The sequence below is a fragment of the Thalassophryne amazonica genome, chromosome 6 (genome assembly GCF_902500255.1).
Source record: "Thalassophryne amazonica chromosome 6, fThaAma1.1, whole genome shotgun sequence".
NCBI lineage: Eukaryota > Metazoa > Chordata > Actinopteri > Batrachoidiformes > Batrachoididae > Thalassophryne > Thalassophryne amazonica.
The window spans coordinates 18,747,961-18,767,485 of record NC_047108.1 but is presented as its reverse complement, the minus strand read 5'-3'; the positions used below and the strand labels follow the sequence as shown (position 1 = coordinate 18,767,485).

General features: G+C 43.0%; 1 protein-coding gene across 1 annotated transcript in view; it reads right to left on the bottom strand.

The window, feature by feature from the left end:
- LOC117511419 (voltage-dependent L-type calcium channel subunit alpha-1D-like) overlaps window positions 1-19,525 on the bottom strand; it is a 183,882-nt gene that overhangs the window by 77,255 nt on the left and 87,102 nt on the right. Inside the window, 2 exon segments of the mRNA XM_034171447.1 lie at window positions 71-123; window positions 18,135-18,242. Of these exon segments, the coding sequence (XP_034027338.1) occupies window positions 71-123; window positions 18,135-18,242 (161 nt within the window).

The following is a 19,525-nucleotide window of genomic DNA, read 5'->3' as shown; positions in this document are numbered from 1 at the left end:
CACCACAGATCAAGTCCGTCAGTACTCTGGACTGGCTGCTGGGTTTTAGGACTTACAGAGCTCAACTCACTTGCACTGTTCAGGAGTGTTTTTCGCTTCATCTGTGCAACGATAGAATTTACCCTGAAGAAGAGTCAAAGAAATCACAGCCCAAATAACACACACACACAGAGAGAGAGAGAGAGAGAGAGAGAGAGAGAGAGAGAGAGAGAGAGAGAGAGAGAGAGAGAGAGAGAGAGAGAGAGAGAGAAAACTTGTGAAATTTCAGCTACAGTTTGCCAGAAGGCACAGACTCTAGCCTAGATTTCATGTTCTTCTACAGTTTTACAGTTTTTGCCAACTGCTTACATCCAAAAAGCGAATGCTTCAAATAAAGCTTCAAATCCAAAACCTCTTGTAACAATAGCTAAAACACAATGTGACAATACCTTAAACACATTTTCTGCTTTGCACTTTGTTGCAATTCCTCAACACAGTTGTTGCAGAACATTACACACCGTTTCCACAGTAGACATTGAACTCAAAGATAAAATAACTTATCATTGGGGAAAACACTTTTAGCAAAAATACAAAACACATCTGGCAATTGGAAATACTTATGCACACATCTGAAAACATAGAAAACTCACCACCAATCAGTCTGACCTTTGACACTACAAATAGAGCTCAGGTAAGATATTTAGTCAAATCTGCAATCATGGAGGAGATAAGACCCAGAGAAAGAGGAAGAAGACAAGGAAGACAAAGAAGAGCAAGAAGGAGAAATGTTTCAGATGAAATTCTAGCACCTTTGGTGGACTATGTGATCAACCCAGCCCAGTCTCACATTTTTTTCATCCTCCCATCACGAAATGAGTCAAATTTTTGTGACGGGTGGTTTTTACTAACCCTACTCCTACCACCAACCTTAACCTTAAACATAACCTAATCTTACTCTTTCCCCCCACCCTAACCATAACCACCCCTGACCCTCCGCTTCACTTTTAATTTCGTGCAGCCATCACGGAATGAATTAAAATGAATTCGTGCTGCCTTGACTAAAATGAGGCACTTTTCGTCACAATATCACGAACCAACAGATTAATGTATATTTTGTTCTGCTGAATCACGACTTGCTGTGAGACCAGGTTGGATCAGCCACGGCCTCACATTGAGGGAAGCTACACTATAAAAAAGGTGCTGTCTCAATGAGACAAACTGATGTAACAATTTGCATATATTTTTTCTTTTGTCATTTCAATTTAGTTATTAGATAATGCCACAAGACTTCTCTAGTTACGTAAGTTGAAATAACTTTACGTAGTGAAGTTACAGTAAAATAACTTAAGGAAATCTATGCAAAGTGTGGACAAAGGGTCCACTCAAACCTCAGCCACTACACACTGGGTAGTACTGTCAAGTGCAATATCATTCTGATGTTACTGTACCATGTCTGTAAACTACAGTACTGTAAATACTTGTTTTCAATGTTTTGTTTTGTGTTTTGAATTTGAACTGTACAGTACTCTGTCTTTCTTTAGGTATTCGTAAGAAATTTCTATTTCTTTGTAAAAAAAACAAACAGGGAAATAACACTTTTGTTGCTTACTACTGTAACTTTCAGCTCTTGTTTGAAAAAAAAAAAAATATTGACTTCAGTGTTTTGTGCAAAACATGTCAGTGTGTTGCTGTTAATTTGAAAGTGTTTCAAAATGGTGCATGTGTGTATCATTTTGTTGCTAGAATGATTGCTAGAAGTTGCACTGCGCACATTTCCACCTGAAGCCGGTAAGTCCTTCAGAGTTGTCTGTGTGTCTTGGTGTCTTCCTTCACCAGTCTTTTTTTTAAAGATTCATTCACTTTTGCAGAACTACCTCCTCCAGACAGATTTATTTAATATAAGAAAGAATGATGGAAGTGAAGTCCAAAAAAATGTTCATGTGTCCACCCTCTGACTGCCCTAAAGCATGGGACTGGATACATGACCCCACTGGAACTGTCAAGTTCTCTCTTTGCCATGTTGGACCTTTTTCTGTTGTGGTTTTTTTTTTTTTTTTTTTGTAATTGGTACTTCAGTCAAAGCAGATGGTCGCTCCTCCAAGTCTGGTCTGCTTGAGGTTTCTTCCTACCACTGGGAAACACCACAGGGAGTTTTTTTCTGACCTCTGTCTCCTACATGTTTGCTCTGTGGGGTTGCTGAGGTCAGATCTTACCCCTGTGAAGCATCACAGGGTGACTTATGATGTGATTTGGTATGATATAAATCAACTGAATTGATTGTGATGTGTACAGAGACAAAAAACAACAGCAACAAAAAATACCGCTTGTGAATTTTCTGTGTACTAAAAGTAGGCTTTACAGGTTTTCTATGTCAACAACATTTTATTGAGTCTTAAGGGCCTTTCACATTGAACACGTCAGGCCAATGCGTCAATGCTTTCCAATCCGTTGGATGCGTTTCCAACGCGTCGTGACGTCAGACGCTTCGCTACGGAAGCGACAAGGGGGGGGGGGGGGAGATTGCTACGTCACACTCTGGCTGTTGCCACAACCTGAAAAAAGTTCAGTGATCGCCATCTTGAATTTGTGTCACCTGAACCCCAAAAAAAGCTTTAAAAAACAGCAGTAGAATGATTCTCCCATCACCCTGCTGGGAAAAGGTTTTTTCAGCTACTTTTCGGAGTGATGCCGACCGAGGGAGGACTGATGACTTGGTGGGATATGGATCGAACTGCGACAGCGGGCCGACCCACACAGAGAAGCCGGCCTTCAGGCATCATTCCTGGGCAGACCGAGACAGGCAGCCGGGGAGATGGAGCAAACCCACTCAGTCCAAAATCTCCCACTTTTTGGATATACGAGGTCTGTTAGAAAAGGATTGTACCTTTTTATTTTTTTCAAAAACCATATGGATTTGAATCATGTGCGATTACATCAGACAAGCTTGAACCCTCGTGGGCATGCGAGAGTTTTTTCACGCCTGTCGGTTACGTCATTCACCTGTGGGCTGGCTTTGAGTGAGGAGTGGTCCACCCCTCCCATTGGAATCTCTTTGTCTGAGAACTTCCTGAGAGACTGATGCTTTGCTTGATCAAAATTTTTTCCAAAACTGTAAGGCACATCGAAGTGGACATCATTCGAGACATTCAGCTGGTTTTCTGTGAAAATTTTAACGGCTGATGAGAGATTATGGACTGTTGCTGTTGCTTTAAGGACTGCCCACAGAGCGGGACGTCGTGACAAGCCCTGAGCCGCCGCTGTCTGCCTGTTTCGAGCTGAAAGCTTCCGAATTTAAGCCTCTGTTGACCCAGGACGTCGTGAGAGAACAGAGAACTTTCAGAAGAGGTCGGGATCAGCAGTTTACCCGGACATTCCACTGTTAAAGGAGATTTTGTAATGAAAGAAAGTGCGGACAGGTCCGCGCGTCGGGATGCAGCCGGCACCGCCACAGGAAAAACACCTCCGTTGGAAGCCTTAAGGACAAGTTGGAACATGTCCAGCTGTTAAACAATTTCGCAGATACTCACTCAACTGAAAGCCATCAAAAGCCGCCTGGTTTTTACAAATGGTTATCAACATGGAGGTGTTTTTCCTGTATAATCTAAATAATCTGTAATAATCTAAAAATAAAACATGATGTTTACTGAACTGCTGCGAAGGTTTAAAGATCGGCTAACGTTAGCTTAGCCTTTTAGAAGAGCTGATCTGAGTGAACGCCGGGGGCGGAGTTAGCCTATTTTTAATAGCCTAACTTAAATATATTTTAAGCACCCCTATATATATATATATATATATATATGCTTCTATAATACTATTTTTTAAACAACCTATTTCAAGCATTATGCTAAAATATGTATTACAAGAACACAGTAATTTGATCACCTCCCCTTCTTGAACAAGTGGTTCAATCCACGAAGCGCGCCTACATTCATCTCTCTCTCTCCGTCCGCACCTGCGTCTGCTCTGGCATGTGTTTGTGTCACGTGGTTCTCCTGCGGTGGCGCTCATTTAGCAGAGGCGCTGTCCTGTGAGCGCTGGTGGTGGTAACCTCGCCCAGCCGCGCTGTCAAGTTTTTGCCAGGCGACTGTCACATTTGCGAGGTATTTATTCACAGTTTATGTCTCTGAATGTGAAGAGCGAGTGCAGCTTTCTGAAAAGTGCTTATTTTACTCACCTAGCTAGCTATCGCTAAACACAGTATATTGCTACAAATTAGTGCGCGCTGTGTGTGGTCAAATGTAAGATTGATTCAGTGTTGTCTTTTTTTTCAACTAAATCCTCTTGTCAGCTACTAAATGGTGCTCGCCCTTCAATCTGTGTAGCTTCTATGAACAAATCACTCTCCTACATCTAATACCATGAACTCAGATCTGACCTTAAATGCTTAGTTAAGGTCCTTAACTAAGCATTTCAGAATGAAGACAGTAAACTTTACCACAACGTTTAATGCCCAGCATGATAATAAGTGAATAATTTAAATTCCTGCTAAAAAGGCATAAATCATAAAACTCATTTTGTATTTTTATTTGTTGGCAGTAAGTGGAAAACCTGCAGTGCAGTGATAGATATCAGAGCATTGTTTTCAAAAGCAAAAAAACCTTCAGGTGAGGTTTGTGCACTCTATAGACCTTATGTGATAGTAGATATGGGCACTGAGAATAGCAAAGGATGGAAAGTGAAGCTAAGGGTAAATTGAACATATGTATCAGACTGAAGGTGTCTTACTTGCAATCTATTTCTCCTGATGCTCCAAATTTTATTTTGGGGGATTTTAATCACTGTAATCTTAAGAAATCACTGAGAAATTTTTATCAGTATGTCACCTGTCCTACAAGGCGTAACAGAACTTTAGATCTGTGTTATGGATCTATTAAAGGGGCGTACAAATCTGAGGCAGGACCTGCACTGGGCTCTTCAGATCATAACACTGTTCACCTCCTTCCCACGTATAAATCTGTGCTGAGGAGGGAAAAGACTTGCAAAAAGCAAGTCAAAGTCTGGAGCAATGACAGTTCACTTGCCCTACAAGGATGTTTCGATTGCACAGACTGGTCTCTATTCCAGGAGGACTGCTCAGATATTGATGAACTCACCAATGTTGTGTGTAGCTATATCTCCTTTTGCAGAGACTCTGTGATTCCTTCTATGGAGGTAAAAATTTTTCCTAATAATAAACCATGGCTCTCTAAGGATATTAGGGGACTTATTCACAAAAGGAAAATTGCCTTTGATATGGGTGATGACCTTACAGAAAGAAAACTAAAGAAGGAAGTGAGGTCTGAAATAAAAAAGGCAAAATTAAGGTATAAAGATAAAATTGAGGCTGAACAGAGCAGTAACAATTTGAGGAAAGCCTGGAATGGAATGAGAACAATGACAGGGTTACTGAGGAAGGGGAATGACAAAATTTCATTGGATGGTTTTACTTCAGATAAAGAGTTAGCAGATGATTTAAACAGTTTTTATCTTCGATTTGAAAATCAGAATTTTATTGCACGGACAGGTGTTTTTAAAGATACTTTGACAATGTCTCCAGCATTTTCTATTGATGTGGATGATGTGGCAAATCTTTTTAAGAAAACTAAGGCTAAGAGCCCTGGACCTGATAATATCTGTGGTAAAGTATTAAAAACTTGTGCGGATCAGCTGAGCAGCATTTTCCATTATATTTTTTCACGGTCTCTTGAGCTGCACAAAGTACCTAAGCTTTGGAAACATTCAGTTATTGTTCCAATAGCAAAGAGTGGCTCCCCCAAAGTATTTAATGATTTCAGGCCCATAGCTTTGACTTCTTTAGTAATGAAGACTTTTGAGAAGATTATCAGATCAGAAATTTTGTTGCATGTTGAACAACAGCTTGACCCACTGCAGTTTGCATACCGAGCTGGCAGAGGTGTCGAGGATGCAGTGGTAATATTACTGCACTTTTTGTTTAGGCATTTGGAGGGGCAGAAGACACATGCCAGACTCTTATTTATAGACTTTTCCTCAGCATTCAATACTATCCAACCCTTTTTGCTTGCTGATAGGCTCTTCCATCATTTTAAACTTGATCCTCACCTGATTAGCTGGATAACTGACTTTTTAACTCATAGGTCACAGTGTGTGAGAGTCAATGGTGTTCTTTCTCGTGTGCTCTCCTCTTCTACTGGCTCTCCTCAGGGTTGCTTGCTTGTCACCCCTGCTCTTTATTTTGTACACTAATGAGTGCCGCAGCAGTGTCAGTAACAGACACATCTTAAAGTTTGCTGATGATACAGTTATTGTCAGTCTTCTTCAGGGAGATGAGCAGGACCACGGGCCTGCTGTTGATGACTTTGTCTCTTGGTGTGAGGAGTCTTTTCTAGAATTGAATGTCAAAAACTAAAGATATGATTATTGATTTTAGGAAGTCTACCTGTTTTCCATCACCAACTGTTCTTAAAAATGTTGATGTTGAGATGGTGGAGAGCTATAAATATCTGGGTGTGGTCCTTGGTAATAAACTTTGCTTTGAACCTCATGTTGATGTTATCTCCAAAAAGGTTCAGCAAAGATTGTTCTTTTTGAGGAAGATGAGAACCTTCCAGGTTTCTTCTGAGATGATGACTCTTTTTTATAGATGTTTTATTGAATCAGTTTTGACTTTTTGTATTGTTGCTTGGTTTGGAAATTTGAATTGTCTAAATAAGAGTCATCTTGGCAGTCTTGTCAAAACTGCTGGAAAAATCTCAGGCAGTCAGCAGGCCGGGGTAATGTCCATCTATAACAGACAGGTCCTGAGAAAGGCTAATGCTGTTCTGGATTGTTCTAATCATCCACTGAAAAAAGAGTTTGAGCTTCTGCCCTCAGGCCGTCGTTTTAGGGTTCCTATGAGGAGGACTAAAAGATTTCAGGTCTTGTTTATTCCTAGTGCAATTTTATTACTCAATGGCAATTAGCCTTTGATGTTGTTTATTTTGCACTACTATTGCTTATTTGCACATCCACATATTGCATTTTTGCAATACTTTTTGTTTTTGGCATGGACTCTGGATTGAATATTTGACATTGTATGGGTATTGTTTTTATTGTTTTTATTTGATTTTATTTTATTATTATTACTATTATTATTATTATTATTATTATTATTAAGTTTTACTTTTATTACTAAATTTAGTGATAAAGGTTACTTAGTTTGTTATTATTATTAAGTTTATTCCTTTGTTTCCTTCCTTGTTTGATTTTAGACTTTTAATTGGGTCTTATTTTCACTGTTGATATTGTTATCTTTGTGTATCTTGTCCTTTGTGTGCTCCTGCTGCAACATTAATTTCCCTTTATGGGACAATAAAGAAATTCTGATTCTGATTCTGATTGTGCTACTGGTGTTTTGGTATGAATTCTGACTTTTAAGTCACACATTTTTATTTTTCATACTTTTAAGGACTTCATTAGATCTTGTCTGTCCTTTCTATGCTTTGCTGTTAATTCAATAAATAATTCATATTCATATGTATTTCTTATCCTGAACTCATTTATGTGCAGTACACCATCTGTGTTCTTAAATAACTTTAAATAACTTTAAACTTCAAATAACTTTTTTTCGGGCGTTTTTTCCCATGTTTTTTTTCCCATTTTTTTTTTCTTTTTTATATAAACTGTTTAGTATTTATCTATATTTAAAGAAATATTTTTATTTGTCCCAATCAGGAACATTAGCTGTACAGACAACCAAGTCCAGTCGAAAGAAAACATCTCTGCACTTCAGCAACACCACCAGAGTTCAAAGCTGCAGAAGAGACCTTCATCTGGTCCCGAGAATCCAGCAGAACACCTGCTTCTAAATAAAAGGCTCTTTGAACAGCAACTATTTTATTATTTTTTTTAAAAGCTGTTTCATTTTACATTTTAACAATAAATGATTGGATCATTAAAACGGTCCACGAATCAAAGTCAAAAGACATTTGCACAGGTAGAAGCTGTCCACTTATTGTGCTCAAATTCATATTTTAGAAATGACTCTGTCCTGATGGCAACATTAAAGGCAATTACATATTTTGACAAAATTACAAGTTGAAATGACTATAAAAAAAATCATCATGAGGTTTATGTCACAGAAATCCTACTTTACAATCACATTGCAGTCATTGTTAAATTATTTCCTGTTGCATTTATAATAAACATCTGTATTTAAAGTGTCTGTTTTTCTGGTTGAAATGAGATATAAATAATCTACCAGACTTAAAAAAATGTACAAATTTCCATGTTATTTTATTTGTCTAAAAATAAATGTCCGAGGTTCCTTATGTTAAACAAGAAATGATCTAATCTGAAATAACAGGTGGTTTTAATTTACAGATGAAAGGTTTCTAAAGAACCATTTATTATTTAGCTATTTTAATTACAAGTGTTCTAAACTTTTTTAACAGTAATCAGAAATTTTGAGGTAACAAACAACAACAAAAACATTTCAAAGGATTTTTCTTCAGAAAACTGCTCTATAAATGAGCAGTCCTGTGACACGTTTCTGTTTTGTACAGATCAGTGGTTTCTGCCACTAGTCTCCCGTGTTTTGGCCCAACGCGTTGTTCCTATTGGACAGCGTGAAGCTATGTCACAGCTCAGAGCGTCGAAAGTTGGATTGGGTTGAACTTTGACCGCATCAGCCTGCCGACAAGCGGCAATGTGCGCTCCCGTCAGAAGCATCGCTTTAGCTCGGCTTTTGATGCGACACTTCTGATGCATCTAAAAAGCAACGCGTCTCATTGAAAACTAGAAGCACTCAGAGAGTGCAAACCTCCGCCAAAGCCATAGGGTCACTGACCCTAAAGAGATTCCCTCCTTGGCACAGTGATCTATTCAACAATTCAGTGTTACAACCAAAACTATGATACATACACTTTTCTTTCCTGTATATTTGACATCCCTGACCATGAAAACATACCACTAGAACTTGGAATCACTTTTATGTCTTTATTAGTCCAAACGTTATTGTATAAAAACGATTTTTCGGTAATGGAGGTTTTCTTCTGGATCTAGCTCCATAACATTTGAAGCTACATGAAATCTGATGATACCTTACTGAACCAGTACAGATTCAGCTACATTTGGTGTTAGTTGTGCATCTCTAGCTTAATTTGTCACCTCACACTGACACATTTTCTATTTTCCCTATATTTTTGCATATTCTGGATCACCGGAATCCGGATCCGATCATCACCAAACTTTGTTGTTTGATAGAACATTTGACTATGTTACACCCTAATTTTTTTCAAGCCTTTCTGCGTTGTTTTTGTAGAGTTAGAAACTAGAATGTAAAAATTCCCCCTATCCCACAATGGTGAAGAATACTTTAAAAAAATTCCTGGATCTGGATCGTGATCCGGATCACCACTAAAATTTAATCACTTCCTCTTGTCCTTTCCAACCACTCCACAAAATTTCATCAAAATCTGTTCAAAACTTTTTGAGTTATCCTGCTGACAAACAGACAGACAAACAAACAAACGTGACCGAAAGCATAACCTCCTTAGCGGAGGTAATAATGCTTTTTAGACCGATTTTGGATGCATTTGACGCTTCTGATGTGTTCAGTGTGAAAGGCCCATTAAAGTAAATAAATATGAAATTAGTCACTGAATCCTTAAACTGTGGGCATAAATAAACTCTACATGGTGGATGCTTGATCTCTGAACAAAAATAGAAATAAAATCTCTAGATTTTGTCAAAAGCATTTCCTTTCAGACATTATTGGCATGAAAGTCTTCCCATACATCTGAGCTGAGCTCTTGCAGCTGGCTGGATGTCAGGATATAATTCATAAAGAATTCAGGACGTCTCATTTTGGGAGGAAAAAACATTTTAGTCGATTGTAGTTTATTTTCTGTATTACAGCATTTGGAAAGAGGTGTCATTTTATTTAAAGCGGCAATTCGTTTTGTAGTTATTAATTCCATCCGGACTCTGTCTCAGCAGAGAGCCGTGCAGCGTTTGGAGCAGTGCCAACGGAACAGAGGACGATTTTCGTTTCTTGAATGCAACAAAACAAGAGTCCCAGTTAGTGACTTTAATCCACACAAAAGTGACTCATGATTGACATATTTTAATGGTTTTGAGAGGGGTTATGAAGTGGACTTGTCACTTCTGAAGAGTTATCATTACTATTACTGCTGTTGTTGTTGCTATTGTTATTATTAATATATAAATAAACATAAATAAAAAATTACAATTTTTAATACATTTGACTTTTTTATGACAACAAACACTGAGCCATTAATTATTACACAGAAAACAAAGGCACACAAATGTGCTGAGATGCGAACAGCTAATGCTAACTTTAACATTGAAAACGCCATAGACATGCTAACGTGTTAGCATCGGTCCCGTTTTTAAGTTATAAAATACATCTATCAACTGTTTCAGAAGACCATAACAGGTCAGTTTAACATTAAAAGGTAAATATTACTCACAGACATATGCGCTTTAGGGTTTTAGCTGGGAAAAATTAAGATAAAGCGAAATAAAACAAAGAACCAACAAACCAGCGGATTGAAGCATTGCTTCATTGGTTCACACTTCAAGGTGAAAGTGGAGTCGCGCTGCAGAAGCAGTTGATTACAGACCCACTGCAGGGTCTGCAATCAACACAGAGAAATGATAAGTTTCCAGACAAACACCCTCAAAAATAACGGCCACTCTGAAGGACTGATAAGGGAATCGTTAAGCAAAAAGAATATTGATCGGTGGATTGAATCATTTCTTAATGATACCCGAAAAGAACTGGTTCTCGATACCCAACCCTACATTTCACACAATGTCCCAACTTCATTGGAATTGGGGTTGTAACGAAATAGAAAACTCATCTGCTGTTGGAGCAGAATTTTATAAAGTTGGATCATGTGACAAGGCATCTCACATGGGTAAGATCTAACCTTAGAGTCCTAGAGTCCCTTTATTAAGAGAGTGGCCTCATCTCAGAACATTGCACCATTTTGGTTCCAACTGTGCTGAACTACTGAATGAACTTTTATGTTTTCAACATTTTTTTAATCATTTAACCACATACAACAACACATCCAGGTACCGGTGCTATGAAAATAAAAATAGTTAAGCTGTCAAATTTACATAAATTTATAATTTTTTCTGAGCACGGTGTGAATCAGCTGGGCGTTTAATCAGGGAAATTACTTCAGTCCCACGTGTGAGGGGTTTAAAGGAAATAAACTGCAATGGGATGAGACATTTTATCTGATGTGAGTGAAAAATGTGAGTGACTACAAAATCCATTATATACAATGTTTATTACATGGAAAACAATACAAAAACTTTGGGACTTTTTTTGTCCGGTGACTGCGAATATCTGGTTTATATGATCACGGTTTAGGTGACTTTTACTGTACATGGGACTGAACAATAAATTTACCTCGCAAAGCTTTGATGATGATGTCGCTTCCATCCCACATGGCTGACTTTATTTTCCCAAACTTTTCTTCTGTTTGGATCTGAATGGAATCTGTACATTTTGAAGCCCTTGTTGTGTCTATTTGTGCCTCCAAATGCACAACAACCCATCATTTTCAGCGAATAAATAAATAAAATAGCTGGATTTACATGCAGACAGATTAACAGCAAATGCTATTTTGAAACCAAGATGGCTCCACGAGTCACATGACTTTTTTTTTTTTTCTCAATTTGTCATGTTGCTACTCTCTCAATTAAGGGACTCTAACCTCACCAATACCCCCAACCGCTGTTGTGAAAGTGTAGGAACACGGACCCACAACAGGGGGCGCAAATGAACGGACAATGGAGTAAGTCAAATAACAAAGCTTTACTGTTGTGAAACTCGCACAACAAACACAACAGATAACAATTTTGTGAATAAGCCGAATTCCAATGGTGTCGTGTGGGCAGGCTCAAAGGTAGGAGACGTCTGTCCAAGTCGAACCGGAACCACTCGATTTCCACCGCCACCGAACCCCGGGAATACTGGAGCCGCCAAGTCCCGAACTCCCAGGTGACCACTGCCTCCGCTTGTCGGATCTGGTACTGCTGGCGAGGAACAAAAACAGTCAGAGGTGGGTGCGCTGCACCCAGCAACACGGACGGTGGTAACACCACCTCCTCCTCTCGTCAAGAAAACACTGAAGTGCAGGAGTGTGAGTACTTATCCAAATACTGTTCCTGCTGCTCTTCTCTCTCTCTCTGTATAAAGGCAAAAAGTAATCAAGGTTGATATAATCGGCTGGATACATTACCTCCTCGGTAGAAACGATATCTCGGCAATGAGGTGGAGATGCCGTCCTGCTGATATACCCCTCTGATGATTGCTGTCAGCTGTCTCAGGTGATGGGTGACAGCTGTCACCCTGGCTGCTCCTGTGAGGCGGCAGCGCCCTCTGGTGCCTGGAGCCCGCACTCCAGGCAGGGCGCCCTCTGGTGGTGGTGGGCCAGCAGTACCTCCTCTTCAGCAGCTCACACAACAGGACCCCCCCCTCAACGGGCGCCTCCTGGCGCCCGACCGGGCTTGTCCGGGTGGCGGCGGTAGAAGTCGGCCAGGAGGGCCGGGTCCAGGATGAAGCTCCTCTTCACCCAGGAGCGTTCTTCGGGACCGTACCCCTCCCAGTCCACCAGATATTGAAAGCCCCGGCCCATCCGTCGGACATCCAAAAGCCGGCGCACAGTCCAAGCCGGCTCGCCGTCGATGATCCGGGCAGGAGGTGGTGCCGGACCGGGTGTACAGAGGGGCGAGGTGTGATGGGGCTTGATCTTTGACACGTGGAACACTGGATGGATCCGCAGTGAGGCCGGAAGCTGAAGCCTCACTGCGGCGGGATTGATGATTTTGAGGATCTTGAACGGACCTATGTACCTGTCTTGCAATTTCGGGGAGGCTACTTGTAGTGGGATGTCCTTGGTGGACAACCACACTTCCTGCCCGGGACGATACGTAGGGGCCGGGGTTTACCGACGGTCTGCATGGGCCTTTGTCCTCATCCGGACCTTCAGCAAAGCAGAGCGGGCGGCACGCCACACCCGACGGCACTTCCGTAGGTGGGCCTGGACCGAGGGCACACCGACCTCTCGCTCAACCACCGGAAACAACGGGGGCTGATACCCCAAACACACCTCAAAGGGGGAGAGGCCAGTGGCTGACGACACTTGGCTGTTGTGGGCGTACTCGATCCAGGCCAGATGGGTACTCCAGGCCGCCGGGTGCGCGGCTGTTACGCAGCGCAGGGTCTGTTCCATCTCTTGATTGGCCCGCTCTGCTTGCCCGTTGGTTTGGGGGTGGTATCCGGACGAGAGACTGACCGTGGCCCCCAGTTCCCGGCAGAAGCTCCTCCAGACATGCGAGGAGAACTGGGGACCGCGATCGGAGACGATGTCTGATGGAATCCCATGCAGCCGGACGACGTGGTGGACCAGGAGGTCTGCCGTCTCCTGGGCTGTTGGGAGCTTCGGGAGGGCCACGAAGTGGGCCGCCTTGGAGAATCGGTCCACTATCGTGAGGATGACGGTGTTTCCCTGGGACGGCGGGAGGCCCGTGACAAAATCCAGGCCGATGTGGGACCAGGGGCGATGAGGCACGGGCAGCGGCTGTAGCAGTCCCGGAGCCTTGCGATGGTCGGCCTTGCCCCTGGCGCAGGTGGTACAGGCCTGGATATAATCCCGGACGTCGGCCTCCAGGGACGCCCACCAGAAGCGCTGCCGGACAACTGCCACGGTTCTTCGCACCCCTGGATGACAGGAGAGCTTAGAGCCGTGATAGAAGTCCAGGACTGCAGCCCTGGCTTCTGGTGGGACGTAAAGTCTGTTCTTCGGTCCAGTCCCGGGGTCCGGGCTTCGTGCCAGGGCCTCCCGGACGGTTCTCTCTACGTCCCAGGTGAGGGTGGCCACGATAGTAGACTCCGGGATGATGGGTTCCGGTGGATCCGACAACTCCATTTTGACTTTGTCCTCGTGTACCCGGGACAAGGTATCCGATCTCTGGTTCTTGGTCCCGGGCCGGTAGGTGATGCGGAAGTCAAAACGGCCGAAGAACAGTGACCAGCGGGCTTGCCTGGGATTCAGCCGCTTGGCGGTCCTGATATACTCCAGGTTCCGGTGGTCAGTGAAAACCGTGAATGGCACGGACGTTCCCTCCAACAGATGTCTCCACTCTTCAAGAGCCTCTTTCACCGCAAGGAGCTCTCGATTGCCGACGTCATAGTTCCGTTCGGCCGGGGTCAACCTGCGGGAAAAATAGGCACACGGATGAAGGACCTTATCGGTCTTCCCGCTCTGGGACAGCACAGCTCCTATCCCTGAGTCCGAGGCGTCCACTTCAACCACTAACTGGCGACTAGGATCGGGCTGCACCAGAACGGGTGCAGACGAGAAGCGCCATTTCAACTCCTTGAACGCGGCATCGCAACGATCCGACCAGGTGAAGGGGACTTTTGGTGAGGTCAGGGCTGTCAGGGGGCTAACTACCTGACTGTAGCCCTTAATGAACCTCCTGTAGAAATTAGCAAAGCCGAGGAACTGTTGCAGCTTCCTACGGCTTGTGGGTTGGGGCCAGTCTCTCACCGCCGCAACCTTGGCCGGATCAGGAGCGACGGAGTTGGGGGAGATGATGAACCCCAGGAAGGACAAAGAGGTGCGGTGAAACTCACACTTCTCGCCCTTAACAAACAGCCGGTTCTCCAATAACCGCTGCAGGACCTGACGTACATGTCAAACATGGGTCTCAGGATCCGGAGAAAAGATGAGTATGTCGTACATGACGGGACGCTGTGCGAAGACGAGCGAACACTGCATAAGGAAATCCGCGCACGTCTCCACACAGCCTCCGTACGGCTCTGGGGGGCTTATGTATGCTTCAGGGGAAGGTGGGAGGGGTCGTTGAACGACCAGTGGAACGTCGCTGTTACGCACACGGTCGACGGGAGGGAGAGCCGCAGCGGCGCCCGGAGGGCGCGCTTCCACCTGCGCGGCGAAAGCCTCCACCCTGCGGTTCAGGAGGACGTTCTGCTCGGTCATCAAATCCATCTGAGTCGTGAAAGCGGTGAGGATCCGCTGCAACTCACCGATCACCCCTCCTGCGGACGCCTGTGCGCCCTGTTCTTCCATTGGCCGTTCAACAGCCGGTTGACGCCCCTCGGGATCCATGACGCTGGCCGAGATATCCTGTTGTGAAAGTGTAGGAACACGGACCCACAACAGGGGGCGCAAATGAACGGACAATGGAGTAAGTCAAATAACAAAGCTTTACTGTTGTGAAACTCGCACAACAAACACAACAGATAACAATTTCGTGAATAAGCCGAATTCCAATGGTGTCGTGTGGGCAGGCTCGAAGGTAGGAAACGTCTGTCCAAGTCGAACCGGAACCACTCGATTTCCACCGCCACCAAACCCCGGGAATACTGGAGCCGCCAAGTCCCGAACTCCCAGGTGACCACTGCCTCCGCTTGTCGGATCTGGTACTGCTGGCGAGGAACAAAAACAGTCAGAGGTGGGTGCGCTGCACCCAGCAACACGGACGGTGGTAACACCACCTCCTCCTCTCGTCAAGAAAACACTGAAGTGCAGGAGTGTGAGTACTTATCCAAATACTGTTCCTGCTGCTCTTCTCTCTCTCTCTGTATAAAGGCAAAAAGTAATCAAGGTTGATATAATCGGCTGGATACGTTACCTCCTCGGTAGAAACGATATCTCGGCAATGAGGTGGAGATGCCGTCCTGCTGATATACCCCTCTGATGATTGCTGTCAGCTGTCTCAGGTGATGGGTGACAGCTGTCACCCTGGCTGCTCCTGTGAGGCGGCAGCGCCCTCTGGTGCCTGGAGCCCGCACTCCAGGCAGGGCGCCCTCTGGTGGTGGTGGTGGGCCAGCAGTACCTCCTCTTCAGCGGCCCACACAACAACCGCCCCCCGACAAGTGAGCACGTATACAACAGTGGTCAGGAAAAACTCCTTCTGGTGTTTTTGAGGAAGAAACCTCAAGCAGACGAGACTCAGTGAGGCGACCAACTGCTTGGACCAAACTGACAACAGCAAGATTAAATAAACAAAATGCAACAAACAATTACAAATAAAAATGAAAGTCCTTATTTGAAGTCCCTAAGAAGGAGTCCAGTGGGCAGCGTGACCCAGTCCCAAGACACAGTTCATCTCAAAATGAAAGCATCCGACAAATTCAGTCTTCATGTGGTCAGGCAGGAGACCACAAGGTTGTTAAGCCATCACTGAAGATCAACAGCACGTCAAAACAGAGACAGCAGAAATGAGACGACTCACAAAAATTCTCAGACACGATGCTAATGTGGTTGTTGGGAGCTAGCATTCTGCTTCACCAACAGTCCCAGAATTTAGACATAATGGGCCTCATGTATCAACGTTGCGTACGGCGATATTTGAGCGTATATGGGGTGTACGCCAAAACGGCTGCGCTGCTTGGCATTTATCAATGTGGTCGTTGGCGCATGCTGCGCTGAAAATATGCACCAGGTCGAGAGGTGGCATAAATTATACACCAAAATGAACCAGCACTGGAATCCACATAAAAATGTAAATGATCAACATGATAAACAGTGCCATTATACAAATCAATGCATATGTTACATAAATAACACTTTCCTGATTATACTACATAATAATCAATACAAATCCCGCCTTTGCAGGATTGTTATGGAGCACGATCCATGGCCACAGCGCTGACTGCTCGCCTTTTTCTCCAGACTTCGAGCCTGGAGCCAGAGCAGCGCTGAGCTTAACTTCATGTGGTGTGATCGTTTTAGACTGTGAAATTGATAATAACAACTGTAGTTTTGTCATTCCCTTAATTCGCCCGTACTGCAACCAGGGTTTGTCGTCTCCATTCGGTTGTCACAATAAAATAAATACAGAAATACATTTAAAAAATTAAGAAATCTGACAGATTAGGCGTGTCTTATTAATTGAGCGAGCAAATATCCACGTCAAGAATTATTGACATGTGAAAAGAGAATACAGTGGTCCCTCGCTATAACGCCGTTCACCTGTCGTGGCCTCGGAGTCTCGCGGAGTATTTAGTCCAATTTTGCATGCCTTTTTTTTTTTTTTAGTGTTCTGTGTTCTGCGTATCTGTTTATAAGAATCTGGTTGCCCAGAAGAGAAAAGAGCGCCAACAACTACTCATAACTGTGTTTGTCACACAGAAACAAACACCTGCTGCAGTGAGATGTGAGTGGAAAAGGCGCAGCGCCAGGACGCAGAGGCCCGATCTGTGAAATACTGGTGAGTCACTATTAATACTTTCTTATGTGTCCGACCTCGTTCGTTGATCGTTAAAATGAATTCGTTAGTTCTAAATGCCATCATAATTATTTATAGGAAAACGTTCTATTTTTATTTCTCAAACAAATGTTTGGGCCTGAAAACAGTTTGGTATTATTTTCCTACTAAGGTTTGAACTTTGAGAGTGTTTACACACGAGAGAAAAGTGAGAAAATGTTCATGCCTGATTGAGAAAGTGTATAAACTGTGTAGTGAGGGGTTTTACAGCTTTGAAACGTCTATAATAATTGTGAAAAATAACGCTGACTACGTCGCAGTTTCGCGTATTACGGGCTATTTTTTAGAACGTAACTCCAGCAATTAATGAGGGACCACTGTAACACTTTAATGATTATATACTACAAAACAATTGATACGACGGCCGCTTTTGATGCTCTATTGGCACGCGTCGTGATTGGTGGAGTTCTTTTTCATTGCCGTCTTCCCGGCTTCCATGTCGTAAAATGAGGGTGTGTCTGAAGCGGAGTCTGAATATTTATGGGCGTGTTTATTATAATTACGATCGTTTCCACCCGCCGCATTTATCAAGATCACGTCAGGCGTACGCCAGAAATGGGCAGGTGCGCACTGCTTGATACATGTCACGGCATCTTTGGTGTATTTCAAGTTTACGCCGTAAATTTCCGCCAAGTGCGCAACATTGATACATGAGGCCCAATGAGACTGAGTCCAGCTCCAACTATTACAAATGTAATTTAAGACGGAAGGAAACATAGTTCAGTACAACACCGATATGTTAGACAGATGAGAGTTTAGTCTGGACTTGAATAAATTCAAAGAATCAGATTGTCTGAGTCAGTCTGACTGTTTACTGACTGTAAATCAGTCAGTCTGTCTATGAGTCAAAACTACCAGTTAGTCAGTCTGTCTCTCACCTTGAACAGCTGGACTCCGATGCAGGCGAACATGAACTGCAGCAGAGTTGTGACAATCATGATGTTTCCAATGGTTCTGATGGCCACAAACACACACTGTACCACATGCTGCGCACACACACACACACACATACACACACACACACACACACACACACACAGGTTAAAAACAAATAAATAAAATTTACACTGACACATGTGGAAACCAAAATGATAAATATCATTTTTCTGTTAACTAAATGTCTGTTTGAGTGCTTGTGACTCCACGCTCAGTATGCAAAAACATCTTCAGCTTTACAGCATTTGAATGATCCCTGAGTAGCATCTGATAAAGTCATCCCTTGAGCCTTATCACACAAATGATGTCTGAATGACACAAACTGCTGCGAGCAAAATAACTCCACTTTGTGGTCAATCACAATGCAGAAGAAAAGGCACTGTCTTAAATAAAGACACCTTCACAGTACGACTTTGCTCACAACCTCCAAGTGACCTCTGATCAACACCATGATGAAAAGGCATTCTCTCCGATGAAAAACAACCCTTTGATCATCACAGTACTGAGAACCACAAACACTGAGACAAACATCCATCATTCTTGTAGAAGGACAATCATTTAACTTTCCAGGTGGGACTCTATGTTAACAACCTGTTTCTTTTTAATAAACTCTGTGTTTATGTTGATAGATGCATTCTTTAGACACTGTATGCGTGAATGCCCACAGTGCCCCCCACCCTGACGTGCATAAAAGCAGAACCGTAGTTGACACGGTGTCCGAAGCGTCGTATTAAAGAGCCTGTTATTTTGACAAACGGTCAATGGCTTGACTCTTTCTTTCCACAGACAGCCTGAAATTCTTCCACCTGCACACACATTTTATAGAAAACCATCTGTCAGTTAACAAACATTACAACACATAAATAAACACACTGACTGCAAGAATAAGAGAAATTAAAACCAGGGGTCAATGATCATTCTGGAGAAATTTCTCAGATTCTGTTGAAAAATTCTACTGTTGTTTTTTCATTTTTTTAAAATTCTAAACAGAATTTTACTTTTTAATATATTTTACAGCCTCATGCAGCATGTTGCCCCCCCCCAACCGGGGCAAATAAAATCAACCAACATTTGTCTTTGTTTAACACACATGAAATCAAAGGTGGTGAACATGCGCACACACACACACACACATACACACACGCACAGACACACACATACAGTGAGGAAAATAAGTATTTGAACACCCTGCGATGTTGCAAGTTCTCCCACTTAGAAATCATTGAGGGGTCTGAAATTTTATCTGTCCACTGTAAGAGACATAATCAAAAAAAAAATAAAAATTTCCGGAAATCACAATGTATGAATTTATTTTCATGTTACTGCTGCAAAT